The sequence below is a fragment of the Oncorhynchus kisutch genome, linkage group LG10 (assembly GCF_002021735.2).
Source record: "Oncorhynchus kisutch isolate 150728-3 linkage group LG10, Okis_V2, whole genome shotgun sequence".
NCBI classification, from domain to species: Eukaryota; Metazoa; Chordata; class Actinopteri; order Salmoniformes; family Salmonidae; genus Oncorhynchus; species Oncorhynchus kisutch.
The window spans coordinates 53,280,230-53,305,464 of record NC_034183.2 but is presented as its reverse complement, the minus strand read 5'-3'; the positions used below and the strand labels follow the sequence as shown (position 1 = coordinate 53,305,464).

The 25,235-nt window shown below is 48.9% G+C and overlaps 1 protein-coding gene across 1 annotated transcript; it reads right to left on the bottom strand.

Annotated features, from left to right (window-relative positions):
• Positions 1 to 853: 853 nt before the first annotated feature.
• On the bottom strand, positions 854 to 23,258 carry LOC109897285 (SH3 and cysteine-rich domain-containing protein 2-like). Its single transcript, XM_031833987.1, is given in 11 exon segments — positions 854 to 5,245; positions 5,413 to 5,550; positions 6,038 to 6,089; positions 8,551 to 8,639; positions 8,756 to 8,844; positions 8,989 to 9,058; positions 10,497 to 10,615; positions 11,663 to 11,753; positions 12,939 to 13,033; positions 22,798 to 23,030; positions 23,032 to 23,258. Coding segments are annotated over 11 exon segments (1,158 nt in total). The 5' UTR covers positions 23,115 to 23,258; the 3' UTR covers positions 854 to 5,146.
• Positions 23,259 to 25,235: the final 1,977 nt, after the last annotated feature.

Below are 25,235 nucleotides of genomic sequence, written 5' to 3'. Positions count from 1 at the left end.
GGGTGCCATCAAGTACTGTTTCACTCAGCATGCCTCCCTCCATGCTCTGCTGCTTATACACCAATTAGACAGATGATGGTTACTACAGGCAGACAAGAGGACATCAAAATACCCCTGCTGCTGTAACACACCTCTGCCAGCAAGGGTGCCCACACCACACATTCACACACACAGGCATACACACATACTGCGCACACACACACACACACACCCTCTCTCTCTAATGTAACAGTGTGGAGGCTGAGAGAATAGGAGAAAACACACACACTCATACTAAGGCACACACACTAAAGAAAGGCCAGATTGCAGTCATTGGTAGTTATAAAAGTAGGCCCCATTTCAGTAAAGCGTTTGTAATCCCTGTACTTAAACAAGGAGTCTGGAATACCATTGTCTTTTCCAAACCTACTGGATTTCTGCACACTATCCTACCCTGCAAAATGAAGTGTAGAGGTTCTTTCACAAAAGAAAGAGGTGTGTTGGAGGAGAATGCAATGCATGAAATGTTGTACTTGTAATGCATTTGAGGTTCAAAAAGGTTTCTGAAGTTAAGTCATTTCCACCCCCCCAAAAAATGTCAGACTTGATTTTCCCTTGTGAATTTTTTTCTCAAAACATTTAACAATGTCCATTTATTTTAATCCACATAATAAATCACATTTTCTGTTGCTGCGGGATTATTTTCCTGCTGTAGCGAACTGTCTCAAATTAAGGTCCGACGTCTGTAGAGCGGAAGTGAGTGAGAACGACTGAGTGAGAGCAAAGAGGACATGGTGCTGGTATCACAGAGTAACGTGGCTAGACGAGGGAGAATGAGAGCAGAGGCAGTTACTCACACAACACCAGAGTTTCATTCAAGGTTAGAGTTTTTAATTTTTTATTATTGAGACATGTGTTCTTCCAGTGATATTAACTAAGGCTATATCCCGCACACACACACACACACACACACTTACTGTGCAGAGCCTTGATTCCCAGAGCCTTCATCTTGACAGATCAGATCGTTAGAACTTTCTAGACGATGTGTCTAATAGCCGAGGTGTTTTCCCAGAGCCTTCGTTAGTAACGTGGCTCTTAAAAACCTTTTGTCTCAGTAGCTCTTTCATGCAGTCAAATTACATAGTGGAATGTTATTCATATTTTTCATCATTTCACAATAAATCAACATTATTTTGAAAAAACTTCTGAAAATCTTGTTTCTATGTCAAAAAGTTGTTACATTTCAGTATTCTGTGATGTATAATGTAATATTGGGATGCAAACTCAAAATGGAATACATTTAAACTCTATATCTGACAAGGTAAAGGCATCTTCTTATTTTTAAGCCCATAACCATGTGTGTGAGGTGTATACTTTGTTTCTAAGCAGATGTGTTTAAGACTACCAAGAAACACTCTGTGTGACCCTGATTTAGCCCACTGCAGTAAAAGGTTAAATGCTTGCAATATTTGTATATTAATTTTTACAATTGGTTTGAGTTTTTTAAGTCATTGAAATTTGGAGCTATTAAAGTTTTAAAATATTGTCCCAAAATTGTGTCATTTACTGACGGTCCCTAACTTGCCCCATAGGGATATTGACTGTCAAACCAAATTGACCACATGGGCATTATGATCGGGTCGCGTGCAGCGTCACTTTGAATAGATGATTACTTGTGTGCTGCTATCTATGGGCAGGATATAAAAATAAAACACGAAAAACTGTTCCTTTACCCTTCATTCCGTGACATACCATTTATGACCAACATTTCAGAGGCAGTAGCTCTTTAAAAAGTTGGTCAAATCGTCGCAATGCTTAAATTACATCGCAACTGGGAAACGAGGCCAGGGCCTGTACACAGAAATGCTACACGAAGAGCGACTCAAACAGGGTCCACAAAGGGTGACAGACTCTTAAGTCTACATGAACACACCGATAATGTACATCTTTTGTGAAAATTTGGTAGAGAATAAGCTAACAAACAATGAATCCAGTTATACACCCAGTGACTATACTGTGGTCTTGTTAGCTCCTGGTCTGGTACTGTGAGGACCAGAGAAGTCCTTGCTACACATAGGAACACATGGACCCAATGGAAGGAAAATACAATATTCATCACAGTCTGTGAAACTTCATCCATCCACACACACAGAGGATATAGACGCAAATATAATCATATTATCATGCACAATGTGAGGAACAAAACATGAAATAATGGGTGCGTTCGTAAATTCGCTCTGCCTATCTACACTGATTTCAGAGCACTCTCGTCTGTATAACTGATGAGTTTACGAACACGTTTCACCCGTTGAATATGGCCGGCGTCAGTAAACGTCGGCAAAGAAAGCGTAATTAAATTGTTTCCGGCAGAACAGTTACAGTCCCCAACACTCTGGATAACACGAAAACAGCCTAACCAGCTCTGCTAGGGCGAGTAAACTGGTCAGAGTGAGGTGTTCTCTTATTCGTGTCTGTAAGTAGCTAGCAAGTTAGCCAGTTAGCTTGGGTGCTTGACTATCGTTGTGGGGTCTGAACGCTCGGATCAAACCTCCTCCTCGGCCGGAGCATCCAGCGTGAGCTCTGAACGCTCCGAGAGCGTTTACCAACGGACAATCTGACAACAATCTGAATTTACGAACGCCCAGAGCGCACTCTGGCACTCCAGATTGAATTTACGAACGCACCCAATATGTTCATCATCGTACTTATTTTACACTTCCGATGACTTACTGTATATACTGCATTCTTATACTACAGGAAGATAATGCCAACAGTGTGACCGCTACGTGCTGCAACTCAGCAAGTAGATAGATATCTGTCTAAATCAATAAATGATCAGTACATTATGGAAACGTTGAAATCCAACCCATTATCCTATCATTAAACATGCTTACATCTACATGTACAATACAACAGTCCAGCCACCCTTCCCACTAGCAGCAAAAATGCCCAATAGTGTCAGAGACAGAGGGAGAGAGAGAGATGGACTGACATTTGATCAATGTTGAATTGGTCATCCATAGACAAAGAAAGCTGCATACAGACACATTGATTCATGATGGTTCAACACCTGGGTCAACCCCTTTTGTCTACATCCTTCCCTTGTCCCTCCATATCCCTCGCTCCCTGTCCCTCCATATCCCTCGCTCCCTGTCCCTCCATATCCCTTGCTCCCTGTCCCTCAGACCAGCGGGACCATGTCCGGTGGTCACACTTACAAGGTCTGTTCATGTGGTTTTCCAGCCGACTGGCTCTTGGCTGTTGTTTGTTTACCAGCGGTGAACCAAACAGATGAGTCAAAAGACACCAAAACACTTCCCAAGTCTTCCACGGCTCCTCAGTGCCCGTCTGCTAAATTGGCCAGAAAATTGAAACAAATTTAGAGCAGTTAAAAACAAATGTGTTGTTGCTCCATTTGTTTCTTCTTCTTAAAAAAAAAACAAAGTCTCTATTCATAGATGTTTTCTACAGTCTAGGCTATTCAAACACTACTGAGGGAGAGAACAAAAAACACTGAAGTATTTATGTAAGTATTCACCGCCCCAATCTAATGTCGTCTCTTGTATTTTTCATAAATAGGACATAGAAAAACACATTCTCTGAAGTGTGCGACTGATTGACCTGTACAATAGAATGACGTGGCTAACATCCATGACCTTCTGGAACCTGCCAAGTGCGAGGTCAAATGTCAGTGAGTCAGCCAGTGAGTCAGGATCTGAGAGAGTGTGTGTCGAAATAGACCTAGTTTGTCCTGTCCTCTGCTGGCTGTCTGGTCGGTCTGAGCAGGGTGTACTCTGCCCAGTGTCACCCACCCACCTGCCCGTCCATCCGTCCTTGCAGAGCATTTAAGTTCTGTGCCAGTCTAAATTAAGCTGAAGTCAAATCCCAGCCAAGGGACCAATGTGATAGCTGAGAAAGATGGAAGAGGGAAGAAGAGAGAGAGAGAGAGAGAGAGAGAGAGAGAGAGAGAGAGAGAGAGACCGACAGAGAGAGAGAAGGTGGACCAAAGGAACGGGGGGGGGGGGGGGGGGAGAAAACGCGAGCACCGAAACCTACAACCATCGGCAGTATCTTGAACATCTCACCGACACCGACATTGAAATAAGTGCATCCTTCAGCATGCAATTATCTCCTTCACGGTCACCTCTTAAATGAATTACTGTGATCATAGTGGGCGTCCATCTGTGATGCTGCCATCAGGAGTGTGACACTTGTTCTAGTTCATCAGAGAAAGAACAAATGTTTTCTTCCATGCAGTGACCAGGAACATTACCCCCCCCCCCCCCCCACACACACACACACACACACAACACAAGTACATCCTCCTGATTAAGACAACGTATACTAATACTAGGTTCTGTTTGCTCCTGGCAGAACTCGGCTAGGTGTCCGCGCACGACTGTACTCTCATACCTTAAAGGACCTTCATTTGAAAACACTACAGTTGACCAATGACAGACGAAAGGGCTTAGACGTCGGCTACCGAACTTCAACTTGCCCCAATAAAAAATGTTGTGTGAGCGAACAGACAATTTTTTTTTTTATATATGCGCAAAACGGAACACGCCTCGTTTCGACTGTATAGTGTGCGACGGCCTTAATCCTGCATTCTTCAGCCTCGTGATATCCAGCCATAGAGGACAGTGAAAAAGAACTGGTCAAATCACACACAGAGAGACCAGACTCATCAGACAGAAAATAGTCTCCTTCCATCCTGAGGGAAGTTACTGGAGTCCACAGCAGCCAGTCCTTCAGTCCTAAAACTCTTACCCCTGTGGTGTGGACTACAGATAAACCCAGTTCACTAATAGACTAAGGTACATTACAGCAGGAAAACATGGGGTACTGGGGTCTTAGATAGTCCTCCACAACACCTAGGCCAACCCACTGTGGAAGGGAAGCCAACCCTTTCAAGTCTGGGTTGTCAGCTACATTGGGGTGGAGGAGACAAGGTCAGCAAGGATAAAGCTGAGGCATCCTCCACATCACCTGGAATTCACAAGCTGAACTATCACGGCTCCCCACTCAGTTTAGTAGGGTGGTGGGCCTCACGATGGTGGTGTTGGAGGACCCCCGGACTGGCTGGTCCTCCTCAGGGGTGTGTGGGGAGGTTACAGGGTGCTGGTAAGAGAGAGAGAGAGACGGGGGGCTGGTGTTGAGACAGAGGTTAGATCTCCTCAATGGATTTAGCAGGGACCAGTCCTCTCTTCTTCCCACTGCTCAGCTTCAGGAAACCCTCACCGTCCTCACTCTTCCCCACACAGATCTGACAGAGAGGGAGAGAGACAGAGAGAGAGAGAGACAGAGAGATAGAGAGACAAGGGTGTTTAGGAAGGTTCAAATAGAAAGGCAGTGGAAGCAGACAAGAAATAGATTCGTTTTGGCACAACTACAGGGCAAAGGAAGAAAGACGAGACAAAATGAATGTCTCACCTGATCCTCCTTCACTGGCATGTGTCCCATCCCTCGGCTGGCAGGGACAGGCTGGGTGACCCTCCACACCCTCTCCCCTGGGCGCACCCTCTGAACAAAGTTAGCAGGGAAGAAGCCCACCTTGTCTCCACTCTTTCCCTGCCACACAGATGACACGTAGAGTAAATGTGACATATATTCAAATAAATACTCATTACCGAGTCAATAAAAAGCTCTTTCGGGTCGCAACGCTAGTTTAATTCATTATGTTTCTCTCTTAAAGTGATTTTCTGAGGAAATTATGTTTCTATTCCTGACTGCCTGGATGTTTAGGAGAGGCAAACAATATGGCAGGTGATATAGTTCATACTCACACGCCTAACTAATGCACTCACACACACACACACACACACATTTACAGTGGTGTTAGTTTAATTCATTATGTTTCTCTCTTAAAGTGATTTTCTGAGGAAATTATGTTTCTATTCCTGACTGCCTGGATGTTTAGGAGAGGCAAACAATATGGCAGGTGATATAGTTCATACTCACACGCCTAACTAATGCACTCACACACACACACACACACACACACACACACACACACACACACACACATTTACAGTGGTGTAGATTATTCATTGCCCACCTTCCACCACTCTTCATTAGAATCATCAGTGACCAGCACCCGATCACCAGGCCTGAGAGAGAGAAAGAAAGACAGAGAGGAAGATAAGGGAAGGGGGGGGGGGGGGGAAGCAGGGAGGGAGAGAGTACATGAAAAGCCAGCATTGAAAAAAGTGAAGAGAACCATACAGGGAGAGTGTGTCCATGATTTCAAACAAACGTGACCAGAGTATAGGGACTGTAGACTGAGTGAGTACTGTACTCTGTGGTGTATCTTTGCACACAGCATGCTACCCTCACATGACTCAGAGGTGGCAGCTGGTATCCTAGAGGTTAAGCGCATTGGCCCATAAACCCGAAAGGTTGTTGGTTCGATTCCCCGCGCCGACTAGTTGAAAAATCTGTTGTTGTGCCCTTGATCAAGGCACTTAACCCTAATTGCTGTGGATAAGAGCGTCTGCTAAATGAATAAAATGTAGGTAAGGAACAGGTGACTTTGATTCCTACACAGAATAATGACGTTGAAAAGAGCAACATATCATTGGTGCTATTACGTCAGTTAAACATCCAATCAGTGTCAAGCACGGTGTCTGACAAACAGTGACTCTGTCTTTCTCCCGCTCTATGTTTCTCTCACTCACAGACGCACTCACCCACGTATGTATGCACGCAATTTACACATACACAATAACTCACAACTCACAAACCCCCCCCCCCCCCCAAAAGGAAACACACGCACACATGCATGTACAACATAGATCTGGCACAACGACCGTATAAGGGCGTAACAGACAGTTATGGATGAAGACATGAAAATAAAACAAGCGCTTAAAGAAAAAACATTATTAAGGTGATATCTTTTTTTTTTGCGGAGCGAACAGTTGACTGGAGACGGGGCGGCCGGGCAGTGGTGCGGTTCTGCGGTAACATGGACTCTTAACAACGCAATGAGACTTTGTTTCTCCTTGCCGAAGCAAGCAAGGTGTTGTAGCAAACGAGTCTTCAGTTGCTAGGCTGTTTGATACTGTGACAGAAGACCTTCCATGGCGATGTAGATGTTGACTGACGTGGCTCATGCGATGTAATGCATTTTTTGTAATGTCAGTTGAGTTGAATCAACAAATCACAGCACAGATTGACGGGTACTTCCTGCTTTTACCTCCACCCATTATGCCCCCATTGACTTGAATGGGGACGCCCACTCTATTAATTATATTTCTATGGCAGCACATGCAGCCAGGAGCAGAGGAAAGGGGAAAATGTGTATATATATATTTTTCCCCAGGCTACTTGAACAGTTATTACGGTGACCGCGGTCATTTGGCGGGCCAATTACCATCACCCAAAATTCCATGACGTCACAGCACTTAAAAACACGAATCAGACTCATTTACACAGACTATCTAGTATCCACTGTCCTATATACAGAGCTAGTGTACTGTACTGTCCTATATACACAGAGCTACTGTACCGTCCCCATTACACAAATTCTCTCTATGGAGTCCCTTGGGTGTCTGCTCTGCTCTCCCTGCTGCCCTATTTGATCGTCCTGGCCTGTCACACACACACACACACACACCCGTGAGACACCAGGTGGCTGTGAGCCATCCCCATGGCGATGCACCTCTTTATTACCTGCACCCACAGCTCTCTTCTCTCCCTAACACACATCCTGACCTTTATACTCTTCTATCTTTCCTTCCTCTTCCTCTCACTCCCTTCTACCCTCTCTCTGTTCTGCTGGCATTGCTTGCTTCTCTTTTGTCTCTCCCTTCCCCCCCACCTCCCTTGTTTTCTCCTTTCCCTCTGTGTCTGTTTCAAGCTGTTCCCTCCATCTAGTCCCTCCATATTTCTCCTCATCCTTTCATCTCTAATTCATTTTCAGAGTCTTTATCACTCAGCCCCTCCCTAAAGCTGACTGTGTATTTTCTGGGCGGGAATTGTCGTTGTGTTTGATATTTAGCAGGCTGCACCTCCTTTTTTCTCTCCCCAATTTCGTGGTATCCAATTGGTAGTTACAGTCTTGTCTCATCGCTGCAACTCCCACACAGACTCGGGAGAGGTGAAGGTCGAGAGCCATGCGTCCTCCGAAACGCAACCCAACTTAGCCGCACTGCTTCTTGACACAACGCACATCCAACCAGGAAGCCAGCCGCACCAATGTGTCGGAGGAAACACCGCGCGCACCTGGCGACCTGGTCAGCACCCACTGCGCCCGGCCCGACACAGCAGTCGCTAGTGCGCGATGAGACAAGGATATCCCTGCCGGCCCTGGGCCAATTGTGCGCAGCCCCATGGGCCTCCCGGTCGCGGCCGGCTGTGACAGAGCCTGGGCTCGAACCCAGAATCTCTGGTGGCACCACTGCGCCACCCGGGAGGCCCCATGCTGCACCTCCTTAAGGGTTTTCCTTCACATTGTCCCTTCTACAGATGGCGTTTGAAGGACGTTTGAATCTCGAAGAAATGACAGCTGGGACGGACACACATAGAGGCACACAACAAACCCACACAAACAGACCCCATTCCACCCCTCACTCTAGTCCGAGGTCGTTGTGCTCCTGAGGCAGGAACTTGAAGAGCGCTACATACGTGTGGATGGAGTGAACCTCAATACGCCTGGGAACCTGGATGGACACAGACAGGGAGAAGGAATACAAACGGAAAAACCTTTTAGTTAAATATAGTGTTTCTGAACATAAGGGCAGCTAGCAGGAAAAGGACTGTGTGTGTGTGTGTGTACCTTCACGCTTGTTTCCTCTACAGGCTCCTGGAGCTGCTCGCTGCCCTCACCCTCTGGTCCAGCCTTCTCGTTTTCACACGGAGGCAGATCTGACAGACAAGGAGATGGGTCACTCAGCCTGAACGATCAGGTCAGACAGCAAGCAAGGATGTACATACTCAAGATACACACACATAAATACATTAGGGCACACACACGCGAACAGACACACACACACACACTCGTGTTCTTACCCCCTGTCTCCTGTGGCATCTCCTCCTCCATGCTGTACTGCCTCTGCTCCCCCTCCTCTCCTCCTTCACCCTGAGAAACAGAGAAAAGAAATGGAAAAAGAGGGATTGAAGACAACAGATCATAGAGGAACTGAGAGACAGAGGGAGAGAGGACAAACTCGGGACACATCGAGACACTAAATGTGTTTCTGTTGTTTTCTATGTCAAAACTTTTCCCGCCAACCAGTAAATCCCAGAAATTCTCCCTCACTTCAACTGGCATTCTTACCTACAATATATCTCTATGACTCAGAGCCTGAGAATCTGTTCTCAGTCAACTTACCTGCTACAATAACGGTTCATTTGTATTCTTTTTTTAAACAGCCTTCCTGTTGTACAGAAACACAACAGGACAAGAGAAATAGGCTCACATGAAGGTGAAGGAACATGTGAAGATTGAATACAGGCTCACATGAAGGTGAAGGAACATGTGAAGATTGAATACAGGCTCACATGAAGGAACATGTGAAGATTGAATACAGGGTCACATGAAGGTGAAGGAACATGTGAAGATTGAATACAGGCTCACATGAAGGAACATGTGAAGATTGAATACAGGGTCACATGAAGGAACATGTGAAGATTGAATACAGGGTCACATGAAGGAACATGTGAAGATTGAATACAGGGTCACATGAAGGAACATGTGAAGATTGAATACAGGCTCACATGAAGGAACATGTGAAGATTGAATACAGGCTCACATGAAGGAACATGTGAAGATTGAATACAGGGTCACATGAAGGAACATGTGAAGATTGAATACAGGGTCACATGAAGGAACATGTGAAGATTGAATACAGGGTCACATGAAGGAACATGTGAAGATTGAATACAGGCTCATGTGAAGGTGAAGAAGGAACATGTGAAGATTAAATACAGGCTCACATGAAGGAACATGTGAAGATTAAATACAGGGTCACATGAAGGTGAAGGAACATGTGAAGATTGAATACAGGGTCACACGAAGGTGAAGGAACATGTGAAGATTGAATACAGGGTCACACGAAGGTGAAGGAACATGTGAAGATTGAATACAGGCTCACATGAAGGAACATGTGAAGATTGAATACAGGGTCACATGAAGGTGAAGGAACATGTGAAGATTGAATACAGGCTCACATGAAGGAACATGTGAAGATTGAATACAGGCTCATGTGAAGGTGAAGGAACATGTGAAGATTGAATACAGGCTCACATGAAGGAACATGTGAAGATTGAATACAGGCTCACATGAAGGAACATGTGAAGATTGAATACAGGGTCACACCAAGGTGAAGGAACATGTGAAGATTGAATACAGGGTCACACGAAGGTGAAGGAACACGTGAAGATTGAATACAGGGTCACATGAAGGTGAAGGAACATGTGAAGATTGAATACAGGGTCACACGAAGGTGAAGACACCATCTATAGAGTCACTCATTAACAGACTGCGTGTCCCCATGGTACAGGTGGCGAGGTCATACCTGGCTGTGCGTGGGCGACTCGGACACGCTCCCAAAACTGGAGCGGCTCATCTGTGCCAGGGACGTCCCATAGCGCAGGGCTGCGTAAATAGGGTCCACCCCACGCCCCCGGCCTGCCCCTGAAAACACACACAGATATTTAAACCTTTACAGGGACACACGCACAGACACACACACGTGCAAGAAGGCACAAACATATGCGCGCACACACACACACACAACCTTGTAGAAGCAGCATCACAGATCGGGATCATGTATAACTGCCATCATAACTGACGTTAAGGGAGGCCCAGCCCAGAGCTCTAAATATAGGTGTAATGACCCAGTCCCAGACAGACAGTGACCTGCTGAAGATCTGACAGAGGGCACCAGTGAAGTCCAAGGCTCTTTACAAGTTTGCACATTGTATTTTCAGGAAGTGCATTGTCGTTTCAGAGTTCTGTGAGATGAAAGTCAAGCATTAGTGGTTGAAGCTGTGTTTTCAGAGTTTCAGTCAGAATGAGAATCAGACTGGTTCTCTATTCCAGGTAGACTGGCAGACTGGTTCTCTATTCCATCAATTTAAACCTAGATTTAACCAAACTTAACTAAACCTAGATTTAACTAAAACTGAACCAGTCATTTCCACGCTCGACAGTCACAGTAATGGCAGCCAGATGGACTGTCCTGTATTACCTGATGTGTGTGATGACAGGTGATAATCCTAGCCTGCCCTGGTTCAGACCCAATGTGAGTCCCAAACAGCACCCCATTCCCTTTATAGTGCACTATTTTTGACAAGGCCAAGGGGATAGGGTCCCATTTTGGAACACAAGCCCAGAGGTCAAAGCGACAGACCTGGGGTTATGGTGGTGGGAGGGAGGGAGGGGGCAGGTTAACGGAACACTGATGGATGGAAGGAGGAAGGAAACAGGGAAGAAGGAAAGGACATCATGTGGAATGAGAGCTGACCCTTATTCACAAGGATCTATTCTATAGGGTGAAGGACATGAATCACGTCCACTTCCTCGCAGGGCTAGGCTAGGACACACACAAGCAGATGGACACGTGGAGAATACACACGTCTTCCTTCATGCACGACACCCCACACATGGCTGCAGATACACACCCCCACCCCCCCCCACACACACACACACACACACACTTTCTTTACTGAGCATGTTCACCTTGGGCGGGCTGCACCTCCTTGACGACAGTCAGTTGTTCGTTTACCAGCATGGGAGTGCTGAAGTTCCGCTTGAACACCCCGACCCCAGACTAACACACACAGAGGGGGAATAATATGGATTTTCTGTTTACATGCATTCATTTTTATAGCCTGTGGTAGTGGGTATTTATTCAGAAAATGTATAGAATTACATTACAGTAATTGAAGTAGAGAGAGAGGACGAGATAGGGCGGCCTTGGCAGCAACAGTCTGACCAACAGTTGCCAAAAGTCAATACATGAGTATCCTGCGAGAAGTAAGATTGCTAACATCACTGTGTTTTCTCTGGCTTAATTGTAAATCAATTAAACCTACTGCCAGGGTCTCGACACGCGCAACCGTGAGCGCGCACACTCACACACATAATGAAACACTCACACACATAATGAAACACTCACACAAGCACATAGCCTACCTACACTTTCACAACTGCACACAACAAACAATTTCACACTGAATTAGGCACGGGGACCGTTTCAATGGAGATATTGATTTCCATGTGCGCTGACATTGAGATGAGCTATCAGCACTGTTATAATACAGAGGCAGAGTAACAGGGATAAATGGTCTTCCTTTGTTCCTTCCAGAGATATTCTGGCTCATCGTAGATAATCCTATCTCTCCCTCACTCCCCCTCTATCACTCCCTCCCTTATTCCCTCCCTCTCTCTCTCTCCCTCCATCCCTCTATCTCTCTCTCCCTCCATCCCTCTATCTCTCTCTCCCTCCCTCCATCCCTCTCTCTCTCTCTCCCCCTCAACTTCTCAGTACGGTATTTTATCTACATCCAACAGCTCCTGAGTTTCTCAGGGAATCTCAAACAGCGTTGTTCAGGGACCTGACTTCCCCTGCCTACCAATGGCATCTATCTGGCATCCTTGAAGTGATCCAGAGAGATCATGTGTGGTTTGAAACAGATAGGGAATATTTAGACAGAGTTCAGACAGGGGAGCCTCTGCCTTCTACCAGAGGGACCACTCTGACCACTGATTAACGGGCCGGTTTCAACAGCATCAGCAGTATCTATGCACGCACAGTTGTACACAAATGTATACACACACCTACAAACACTGCTGCATACTCACCTCTCATTCCATATGTGTGCCCATACGGTTAGCACTTTTTCACTGCATACATGGACAGGACGTTGAGAAGCACTTATTCAGCCTTGGGGCCAGTACTGCGGGGTGTGTGTGTGTGTGTGTCCAGATCTGTAGACCAGGGCAGGGAACATACCTTTCCATTGCAGGGCTGCTGGGACAATTCTGAGGTGCACCACAGGTGAGCACCCATCTTACAGGTTCTACACCGAAGACCCTGTTTAGAGTTACCTACAGACAGAACGAGAGACAGAGAGAGAGAGAGAGAGAGAGAGAGAGAGAGAGAGAGAGAGAGAGGTTAAGAGAGAGGAGAGAGGGAGGGGGGAGTGAGAAGAGGGGTTAAGAGAGAGGAGAGATGGGGAGAGAGAGAGAGAGAGAGACAGAGAGAGGGGGGGAGAGAGAGGGGGAGAGAGGAGGGGTTAAGAGAGAGGAGAGAGAGATGTGGAGAGAGAGGAGGGGTTAAGAGAGAGAGGAGAGAGAGGGGGGGTGAGAGAGGGGGGGTTGAGGGAGAGAGAAGAGGGGTTAAGAGAGAGAGGAGAGAGAGGGGGGTGAGAGAGGGGGGGGGGGTTGAGGGAGAGAGGGAGAGAGAGACAGAATGTAGTAATAAACAAGGCATGTGATCAGAGCAGGTTCCTGTTTGATGTAAATCTCATCTCGGTCATCCAGAGAGGGTTGATCAAGCTTTTATTCTGCTGCACTGTCTGTTGAGCTAAGCATCATCAACGGTCCCTCTCAAAACATGGAGAGACTGAGGCATTTGGGTTCAATTTGGTTTTCAGTCACACCAATTCTCATCAAGCATTGTCTTAGGAACAAGCCTAGTAAGAGTGGAGAAACGTTCTTTGTCCTTTTTCTTGACATCATTTGTTTTGTTTATCTTTGATATGTTGGAGAGTGACAAGATAATTCCTATGTCATTCAGCTGCATTGTTTTGACTCATCATTTCCAATTCAAGGTTTACTTACTCACCGTGCCAGAAATATTGTTTAGAAGGATTTAGTCTAGAGCCCTATGATTACCAATCCACGACAAAGACATGGAAACACAAACAAAAACTACATGAACTGAATCTTCTATTTGCTCAAGCTCAGTTCTGTTACAAACTGGGGAGGGAGGAGAGACTGGGAGAAGGAGGAGAGACTGGGAGAGAGAAGGAGAGACTGGGAGAGAGATGAGAGACTGGGAGAGAGAGGAGAGACTGGGGGGGAGAGGAGAGACTGGGAGAGAGAGGAGAGACTGGGGGGGAGGAGGAGAGACTGGGGGGAGAGGAGAGACTGGGAGAGTGAGAGGAGAGACTGGGGAGAGAGAGAGGAGAGACTGGGGAGAGTGAGAGGAGGACTGGGAGAGAGAGAGGAGACTGGGAGAGAGAGGAGAGACTGGGAGAGAGAGGAGAGACTGGGAGAGAGAGAGGAGAGACTGGGAGAGTGAGAGGAGACTGGGAGAGAGAGAGGAGACTGGGAGAGTGAGAGGAGAGACTGGGAGAGAGAGAGGAGAGACTGGGTGAGTGAGAGGAGACTGGGAGAGTGAGAGGAGAGACTGGGAGAGAGAGAGGAGACTGGGAGAGAGAGAAGAGACTGGGAGAGTTGAGAGGAGAGACTGGGGGGGAGAGGAGAGACTGGAGAGAGAGGAGAGACTGGGAGAGTGAGAGGAAGACTGGGAGAGAGAAGGAGACTGGGAGAGAGGAGAGACTGGGAGAGAGAAAGGAGAGACTGGGGGGAGAGGAGAGACTGGGAGAGAGAGGAGAGACTGGGAGAGTGAGAGGAGAGACTGGAGAGAGAGAGGTGACTGGGAGAGAGAGGAGAGACTGGGAGAGAGAGAGGAGACTGGGAGAGAGAGGAGAGACTGGGAGGTGAGAGGGGAGACGGGGGGAGAGGAGAGACTGGGAGAGAGAGGAGAGACTGGGAGAGTGAGAGGAGAGACTGGGAGAGAGAGAGGAGACTGGGAAGAGAGAAGAGACTGGGAGAGACTGGAGAGAGATGAAGACTGGGAGAGAGAAAGGAGAGACTGGGAGAGAGAGAGGAGACTGGGAGAGAGAGGAGAGACTTGGAGAGAGAGAGGAGACTGGGAGAGAGAGGAGAGACTTGGAGAGTGAGAGGAGACTGGGAGAGAGAGAAGAGACTGGGAGAGAGAGGAGAGGACTGGGAGATAGAAAGGATAAACTGGGAGAGAGAGGAGAGACTGGGAAAGAGAGGAGAGACTGTGAGAGAGAAAGGAGAGACTGGGAGAGAGAGGAGAGACTGGGAGAGAGGAGACAGAGAGAGGAGAGACAGAGATAGGAGAGACTTGGAGGGAGAGAGGAGAGACTGGGGAGAGAGGAGAGACAGAGAGAGAGGAGAGACAGAGAGAGAGGACAGACTGAGAGAGAGGAGAGACTGAGAGAGAGGAGAGGACTTGGAGAGAGAGGAGAGACTTGGAGGGAAGAGAGGAGAGGACTGGGAGAGAGGAGAGACTGAGAGAGAGGAGAGACTGACAGAGAGGAGAGACTGAGAGAGAGAGAAGAGACTGGAGAGAGGAAGGAGAGACTTTGGAGAGAGAGAGGAGAGACTGGGAGAGAGGAGAGACAGAGAGAGGAGAGACTTGGAGGGAGAGAGGAGAGACTGGGAAGAGAGGAGAGACTGAGAGAGAGGAGAGACAGAGAGAGGAGAGACTGAGAGAGAGGAGAGACTGGGAGAGAGAGGGAGAGACTGGGAGGAGAGAGAGGAGGAGACTGGGAGAGAGAGAGAGGAGAGACTGGGAGAGAGGAGAGACTTGGAGGGAGAGAGGAGAGACTGGAGAGAAAGAGGAGGAGAGAGGAGAGACTGGGAAAGAGGAGAGACTAGGAGAGAGAGAGGAGAGACTGGGAGAGGAAGGAGAGACTGGGAGGAGAGAGAGGAGAGCCTGGGAGGGAGAAGCAGAGAAGAGAGACTGGGAGAGAGAGGAGAGGGAGAGACTTAGAGGGAGAGAGGAGAGACTGGGAGAGAGAAGGAGAGAGGGAGAGAGACTGGGAGAGAAAGAGGAGAAAGACTGGGGGGAGAGGACTGGGAGGAGAACTGGGAGAGAGAGAGGAGAGACTGGGAGAGAGGGAGAGACTAGGAGAGAGAGAGGAGAGACGGAGAGGGAGGAGGAGACTGGGAGAGAGAGGAGAGACTGGGAAAAGAGAGGAGAGACTGGGAGAGAGAGAGGAGAGCCTGGAGAGAGAGAAGAGACTGGGAGTGAGAAGAGAAACTGAGAGAGAAGAAAACAGAGAGAGGGAGAGAGAGAGAGGAGACAGGGAAAGAGAGGAAAAACTGGGAAATGACAGAGAGAGACTGTGAGAGTGGACAGAGACTGTGAGTGACAGAGAGAGAGGAGTGACTGGGAGAGAGGGGGGTTGACTGGGAGAGAGAGAGGAGAAACAGAGAGAGAGGAGAAATTGGGAGAGAGAGAAATTGGAAAAGAGGGGAGAAACTAATATAGACTGGGACAGATAGGAGAGATGGGGAAGAGAGAGGAGAGACGGTAAAGAGAGGGAGAGACAGGAAGAGAGAGGAGAGACGGGAAAGAGAGAGGAGAGACGGGAAGAGAGAGGAGAGACGGGAAGAGAGAGGAGAGACGGGAAGGAAGAGAGAGGAGAGACGGGAAGAGAGAGGAGAGACAGTAAGAGAGAGGAGAGACGGGAAGAGAGAGGAGAGACGGGAAGAGAGAGGAGAGACGGTAAGAGAGAGGAGAGACGGGTAAGAGAGAGAGAGACGGTAAGAGAGAGGAGAGACGGTAAGCGAGAGGGAGAGACGGGTAAGAGAGAGGAGAACCGGGAAGAGAGAGGAGAGACGGTAAGATAGAGGAGAGACGGTAAGAGAGAGGCAGAGACGGTAAGAGAGAGGAGAGACGGTAAGCGAGAGGAGAGACGGTAAGAGAGAGGAGAACCGGGAAGAGAGAGGAGAGACGGTAAGAGAGAGGAGACGGGAAGAGAGAGGAGACGGGAAGAGAGAGGAGACGGGAAAGAGGAGAGACAGGAAGAGAGGAGAGACGGGAAGAGAGAGGAGAGACGGGAAGAGAGAGGAGAGACGGTAAGAGAGAGGAGAGACGGTAAGAGAGATCAGAGACGGGAAGAGAGAGGAGAGACGGGAAGAGAGAGGAGAGAGACGGGAAGAGAGAGGAGAGACGGTAAGAGAGAGGAGAGACGGTAAGAGAGATCAGAGACGGGAAGAGAGAGGAGAGACGGGAAGAGAGGAGAGACTGTAAGAGAGAGGAGAGACGGTAAGAGAGAGGAGAGATGGGAAGAGAGAGGGGAGACGTAAGAGAGAGGAGAGACGGGAAGAGAGAAGAGACACGGTAAAGAGAGAGGAGAGACGGTAAGAGAGGAGAGACGGTAAGAGAGAGGAGAGACGGGAAGAGAGAGGAGAGACTGTAAGAGAGAGGAGAGACGGTAAGAGAGAGGAGAGATGGGAAGAGAGAGGAGAGACGGTAAGAGAGAGGAGAGATGGGAAGAGAGAGGGGAGACGGGAAGAGAGGAGAGACGGGAAGAGAGAGGAGAGACGGGAAGAGAGAGGAGAGACTGTAAGAGAGAGGAGAGACGGTAAGAGAGAGGAGAGATGGGAAGAGAGAGGAGAGACTGGAAGAGAGAGGAGAGACGGGAAGAGAGGAGAGACTGTAAGAGAGAGGAGAGACGGTAAGAGAGAGGAGAGATGGGAAGAGAGAGGGGGAGACGGTAAGAGAGAGGAGAGACGGGAAGAGAGAAGAGAGACGGTAAGAGAGAGGAGAGACGGTAAGAGAGGAGAGACGGTAAGAGAGAGGAGAGACGGGAAGAGAGAGGAGAGACTGTAAGAGAGAGGAGAGACGGTAAGAGAGAGGAGAGATGGGAAGAGAGAGGAGAGACGGTAAGAGAGAGGAGAGATGGGAAGAGAGAGGGGAGACGGGAAGAGAGAGGAGAGACGGGAAGAGAGAGGAGAGACGGGAAGAGAGAGGAGAGACTGTAAGAGAGAGGAGAGACGGTAAGAGAAAGGAGAGATGGGAAGAGAGAGGAGAGACTGGAAGAGAGAGGAGAGACGGGAAAAGAGAGAGGAGAGACGGGAAGAGAGAGGAGAGACTGTAAGAGAGAGGAGAGACGGTAAGAGAGAGGAGAGACGGTAAGAGAGAGGAGAGATGGGAAGAGAGAGGAGAGATGGGAAGAGAGAGGAGAGACTGGAAGAGAGAGGAGAGACGGTAAGAGAGAGGAGAGACGGTAAGAGAGAGGAGAGATGGGAAGAGAGAGGAGAGACTGGAAGAGAGAGGAGAGACGGGAAGAGAGAGGAGAGACGGGAAGAGAGAGGAGAGACTGTAAGAGAGAGGAGAGACGGTAAGAGAGAGGAGAGATGGGAAGAGAGAGGGAGACGGTAAGAGAGAGGAGAGACGGGAAGAGAGAGGAGAGACTGTAAGAGAGATGAGAGACGGTAAGAGAGAGGAGAGATGGGAAGAGAAAGGAGAGACTGGAAGAGAGAGGAGAGACTGTAAGAGAGAGAGAGACGGGAAGAGAGAGGGGAGACGGTAAGAGAGAGGAGAGACGGGAAGAGAGAGGAGAGACTGTAAGAGAGAGGAGAGACGGTAAGAGAGAGGAGAGACGGGAAGAGAGAGGGGAGACGGTAAGAGAGAGGAGAGACGGGAAGAGAGAAGAGAGACGGTAAGAGAGAGGAGAGACGGTAAGAGAGGAGAGACGGTAAGAGAGAGGAGAGACGGTAAGAGAGAGGAGAGACGGTAAGAGAGAGGAGAGACGGTAAGAGAGAGGAGAGATGGGAAGAGAGAGGAGAGACGGTAAGAGAGGAGAGACGGTAAGAGAGAGGAGAGACGGTAAGAGAAAGGAGAGATGGGAAGAGAGAGGAGAGACTGGAAGAGAGAGGAGAGACGGGAAAAGAGAGAGGAGAGACGGGAAGAGAGAGGAGAGACTGTAAGAGAGAGGAGAGACGGTAAGAGAGAGGAGAGATGGGAAGAGAGAGGAGAGACTGGAAGAGAGAGGAGAGACGGGAAGAGAGAGGAGAGACGGGAAGAGAGAGGAGAGACTGTAAGAGAGAGGAGAGACGGGTAAGAGAGAGGAGAGACTGGGAGAGAGAGAGGAGAGACTGGGAGAGAGAGAAGAGAGACTGGGAGAGAGAGGAGAGAGGAGAGACTTAGAGGGAGAGAGGAGAGACTGGGAGAGAGAGGAGAGACTGGGAGAGAAAGAGGAGAGACTGGGAGAGAGAGGAGAGACTGGGAGAGAGAGAGGAGAGACTGGGAGAGAGGGAGAGACTAGGAGAGAGAGAGGAGAGACGGAGAGGGAGGAGAGACTGGGAGAGAGAGGAGAGACTGGAAAAGAGAGGAGAGACTGGGAGAGAGAGAGGAGAGCCTGGGAGAGAGAGAAGAGACTGGGAGTGAGAAGAGAAACTGGAGAGAGAAGAAAACAGAGAGAGGAGAGAGAGAGAGGAGACGGGGAAAGAGAGGAAAAACTGGAAATGACAGAGAGAGACTGTGAGTGACAGAGACTGTGAGTGACAGAGAGAGAGGAGTGACTGGGAGAGAGGGGGGTGACTGGGAGAGAGAGAGGAGAAACAGAGAGAGAGGAGAAATTGGGAGAGGAGAGAAATTGGAAAAGAGGGGAGAAACTAATATAGACTGGGACAGATAGGAGAGATGGGAAGAGAGAGGAGAGACGGTAAGAGAGAGGAGAGACAGGAAGAGAGAGGAGAGACGGGAAGAGAGAGGAGAGACGGGAAGAGAGAGGAGAGACGGGAAGAGAGAGGAGAGACGGGAAGAGAGAGGAGAGACAGTAGAGAGAGGAGAGACGGGAAGAGAGAGGAGAGACGGGAAGAGAGAGGAGAGACGGTAAGAGAGAGGAGAGACGGTAAGAGAGAGGAGAGACGGTAAGAGAGAGGAGAGACGGTAAGCGAGAGGAGAGACGGTAAGAGAGAGGAGAACCGGGAAGAGAGAGGAGAGACGGTAAGATAGAGGAGAGACGGTAAGAGAGAGGAGAGACGGTAAGAGAGAGGAGAGACGGTAAGCGAGAGGAGAGACGGTAAAGAGAGAGGAGAACCGGGAAGAGAGAGGAGAGACGGTAAGAGAGAGGAGACGGGAAGAGAGAGGAGACGGGGAAGAGAGAGGAGACGGGAAAAGAGGAGAGACAGGAAGAGAGGAGAGACGGGAAGAGAGAGGAGAGACGGGAAGAGAGAGGAGAGACGGTAAGAGAGAGGAGAGACGGTAAGAGAGATCAGAGACGGGAAGAGAGAGGAGAGATGGGAAGAGAGAGGAGAGAGACGGGAAGAGAGAGGAGAGACGGTAAGAGAGAGGAGAGACGGTAAGAGAGATCAGAGACGGGAAGAGAGAGGAGAGACGGGAAGAGAGGAGAGACTGTAAGAGAGAGGAGAGACGGTAAGAGAGAGGAGAGATGGGAAGAGAGAGGGGAGACGGTAAGAGAGAGGGGAGACGGGAAAAGAGAGACGAGAGAAAGTAAGAGAGAGGAAGACGGTAAGAGAGGAGAGACGGTAAGAGAGAGGAGAGACGGGGAAGAGAGAGGAGAGACTGTAAGAGAGAGGAGAGACGGTAAGAGAGAGGAGAGATGGGAAGAGAGAGGAGAGACGGTAAGAGAGAGGAGAGATGGGAAGAGAGAGGGGAGACGGGAAGAGAGAGGAGAGACGGGAAGAGAGAGGAGAGACGGGAAGAGAGAGGAGAGACTGTAAGAGAGAGGAGAGACGGTAAGAGAGAGGAGAGATGGGAAGAGAGAGGAGAGACTGGAAGAGAGAGGAGAGACGGGAAGAGAGGAGAGACTGTAAGAGAGAGGAGAGACGGTAAGAGAGAGGAGAGATGGGAAGAGAGAGGGGAGACGGTAAGAGAGAGGAGAGACGGGAAGAGAGAAGAGAGACGGTAAGAGAGAGGAGAGACGGTAAGAGAGGAGAGACGGTAAGAGAGAGGAGAGACGGGAAGAGAGAGGAGAGACTGTAAGAGAGAGGAGAGACGGTAAGAGAGAGGAGAGATGGGAAGAGAGAGGAGAGACGGTAAGAGAGAGGAGAGATGGGAAGAGAGAGGGGAGACGGGAAGAGAGAGGAGAGACGGGAAGAGAGAGGAGAGACGGGAAGAGAGAGGAGAGACTGTAAGAGAGAGGAGAGACGGTAAGAGAAAGGAGAGATGGGAAGAGAGAGGAGAGACTGGAAGAGAGAGGAGAGACGGGAAAAGAGAGAGGAGAGACGGGAAGAGAGAGGAGAGACTGTAAGAGAGAGGAGAGACGGTAAGAGAGAGGAGAGACGGTAAGAGAGAGGAGAGATGGGAAGAGAGAGGAGAGATGGGAAGAGAGAGGAGAGACTGGAAGAGAGAGGAGAGACGGTAAGAGAGAGGAGAGACGGTAAGAGAGAGGAGAGATGGGAAGAGAGAGGAGAGACTGGAAGAGAGAGGAGAGACGGGAAGAGAGAGGAGAGACGGGAAGAGAGAGGAGAGACTGTAAGAGAGAGGAGAGACGGTAAGAGAGAGGAGAGATGGGAAGAGAGAGGGGAGACGGTAAGAGAGAGGAGAGACGGGAAGAGAGAGGAGAGACTGTAAGAGAGATGAGAGACGGTAAGAGAGAGGAGAGATGGGAAGAGAAAGGAGAGACTGGAAGAGAGAGGAGAGACTGTAAGAGAGAGGAGAGACGGGAAGAGAGAGGGGAGACGGTAAGAGAGAGGAGAGACGGGAAGAGAGAGGAGAGACTGTAAGAGAGAGGAGAGACGGTAAGAGAGAGGAGAGACGGGAAGAGAGAGGGGAGACGGTAAGAGAGAGGAGAGACGGGAAGAGAGAAGAGAGACGGTAAGAGAGAGGAGAGACGGTAAGAGAGGAGAGACGGTAAGAGAGAGGAGAGACGGTAAGAGAGAGGAGAGACGGTAAGAGAGAGGAGAGACGGTAAGAGAGAGGAGAGATGGGAAGAGAGAGGAGAGACGGTAGAGAGGAGAGACGGTAAGAGAGGAGAGACGGTAAGAGAGAGGAGACGGGAAGAGAGAGGAGAGACGGGAAGAGAGAGGAGCGACAGGAAGAGAGAGGAGAGACGGTAAGAGAGGAAGAGACGGTAAGAGAGAGGAGAGACGGTAAGAGAGAGGAGAGACGGTAAGAGAGAGGAGAGACAGTAAGAGAGAGGAGAGACGGGAAGAGAGAGGAGAGACGGTAAGAGAGAGGAGAGACGGGAAGAGAGAGGGGAGACGGTAAGAGAGGCGAGACGGTAAAAGAGAGGAGAGACGGTAAGAGAGAGGAGAGACGGTAAGAGAGGAGAGACGGTAAGAGAGAGGAGTGACGGTAAGAGAGAGGAGAGACGGTAAGAGAGGAGAGACGGTAAGAGAGAAGAGAGACGGTAAGAGAGATGAGAGACGGTAAGAGAGGAGAGACTGGGAGAGAGAGAGAGAGAGAGAGAGAGAGAGGAGACTGGGAGCGATGAGGCAGGCTACAGGACAGCTGGTGCGGTGAAGAAAACATGACGAGGTAAGCAAAACACAAGCAAAACAAAGAGTAAGACATCTTCTGCAATCAATCATGGCGACAGGAAGTAGATTTAGCAAAGAGGAAAAGAGTATGAGAATGTTAAGGGACCTGTACACACGCAGCAGCATATCAAACCAAGGGCACGTGAAAACGCTAACTAGACTTGCCCTCAGCTTCTCATTCCAATCAAACCGTATGCTTCATGTCCTAAAACCAAGAATACCACGAGAGGAGTCCACCCTTTCTGTGGTACCTCTGCTATTCTCCTGCATAAACTCCAATTATAGTCTACCTAATGTTTGCTTCACTGCTACTGAATAGGAATTAAATGATGTGAGCCATTTCAACTTACTATTCCAGTCATTAGCTACCTAGTAAAGTGCTGTCTTTGAAGTCTGTTCACTTAATAGTCAAGTGGATTCTAGTATAATGGATAGTGGCAGTGACCTAATAAAGTAAGGACAATGACCAGCTAGAAATACAAGATCAAGTAACCAGGAGAAATGGCTGAATGAAGCCACTAGTCCTACATAGACACTGAGGCCTAAGCAGGCTGGTAGTGTCGAGAGGCCTGGGAGTAAAGTAGGCACCTTACCCACGATCAGGTGCTTGCAGAGCTGGCAGTGGGTGGGCTTGCGGAACACGTGCTCCTGGAAGCAGTGGGTCACCTGCGTCAGGTGGGGTGGGGGCGGGGCCTTGGAAGACAGCGAGGGGGAGGAGCTTAGAGACGGGGAGTGGGAGCAGAGGGAGGGGTTGGGGCTGAGTGACGGAGAGAGGGAGGGTGAGCGTTCACTGGCGAGGGGAGAGCCAGGGGGCGGGGAGGGGGGGTGGCGGGTCGGTGATGAAGTCAGGGGGGAGACGGGCGTCACTGTAGGACCTCTGGAAGAAGTTCTCCACGCTCTTACTGCGCATCAGGGTCTTAAAGGAGAGGGAGCGCTTCAGACGCTGGAGCTGCAGGGAGGGAGAGAGGAGAGCCTCAGGAGAACATTCACAACAGGTATCAACACGTCAGGGTCTTAAAGGAGAGGGAGCGCTTCAGACGCTGGAGCTGCAGGGAGGGAGAGAGGAGAGCCTCAGGAGAACATTCACAACAGGTATCAACACGTCAGGGACTTAACGGGTACAATAACAGGTTGTTCGTACCAGTTGTTCCCCCGAGACGATGAACAAGCCATTTTCCATTGCCAAGTCGTTTCCATAGTAGTTCCATTAAACACGCGATGCTGACTTACCATTGCATGAAAAAAACCCGACAGCACAAAACGACGTTAGCACTCACATGGAAAATAATCATTTGGGAAATCCCATTTAGTTGGGTTTCATTTAAGGTTGCTAGCCGTAACCCACTGGGCATGGACATCAATTCAAAGTCATTTCAAAGTCATTTTGTTGAAATGACTTGGTAACAACGTTGACTCAACCAGTGTGTGCCCAGTGGGAAAGCTTTACGTGGAGGTTTGGATGTGTGTAAATAACATTTCCCTGGTTCAGAGGGAGAAAGGCTGATGAAAAGGACCGAGACAGATTACCCAACAGCCTTATCAGCAGCCAATCTCCTGGCTCCTTATCAGATTCAGTACCTTTATCAAATCAAATCAAACTTTATTTGTCACATGCGCCGAATACAACTGAAATGCTTACAAGCCCTTAACCAACAGTGCAGTTCAAGAAGAGTTAAGAAAATATTTACCAAGTTGACTAAAATAACACAATAAGTATAACAATAACGGGGCTATATACAGGGGGCACCGGTGCCGAGTCAGTGGGCAGGGGTACAGGTTAGTTGAGGGCCTATTGACGATGTCATCACACCAGCCTACCTCTGGCCCATTGTCAGTGCGAGTGCTGAGCTAAAATGGTAAACGTACACACATATCACACACACCTACTGTATACATGCAATGCACACACACACACACACACACACACACACACACGCACACACACACACACGATTATACACACAGCATCCTTACCCCACGTACTGTACATGACGTGACTATATTTCACTCCTTATCAGCTCTACTGACCGAGCTGTTCCTGCATGACTGATTAATGAACACATGTCAGAGCCATCACTCCTGTATCCTGTCTCGCTGTCTCTCCAACTTGCATTGATTACCTAAACAAATACATGTCCCTCAACTGACTGATGATCTCCCCAGGCGCAGGTTGACGTTTATTGTTAGGTATCTTTCCCTGGTGGCAGAACTGAATATTTTCTGCTAGATGGGCCAGCTGCAAAGTCAAAATGGTCTATTATCTTAAAAATGTATGTAAAAACAAAAATGTGTTTTTTTAAACTTTTAATTTAAGGTTAGGGTAAGGCATTAAGATTAGCGGTGTGGTTAAGTTGAGGGTTAGGTTTAAAACCAGATTTTATGACTTTGACTGTGCTAGCTAGTGACCACCGCAGATCTGCTTCCGGGGCAAGATTGATGACAATAAATGCCAACCTGCTCCTCAGGCCAGAGATATTGATGATCATACATCATGTGGAGTTCGGTGTTATGGATGGTGCTGTGGTGAAGTGTCTGTCACAGAGACACCATAGAGGTGAGGAGCTAGCAGAGAGAGGAGGGCGTTGTCCTCTCCTCTGTCGGAAACGAAAAGAATGGACCAGGGTAGGCAGACACACCGTAGATCCACCACAGACACAGCTCCCTGCGCTGTGCGTGCGAATGCACATACGCACACACACACACACACCGACACCGGCACACACACACACGTACACACTCTCTCTCTCTCTCTCTCTCTGTCCGTCTGTCTGCTACTAGCGGAGGCTTACGCCTCTCTTTCTCAGGGAATAGGAGATGAAGACAGTTTGTCCAAGAGAGTGTGTGAGTCAGAAAGACTGATAGCTGTCCCTGTGTACGTGTTGATGAGCATAGAAGTGTTGTGTGCGTGCACGCGGTTGCCTGTTCGTGTCGAGTGTGTGTTTCTCCCTGTGTCAAATCATTTGATTACAGCTGCTCATCTGAGCCTATGACGATTGGGAATTGAAGCGGAGAGGCGGTTTGGTTTGACACA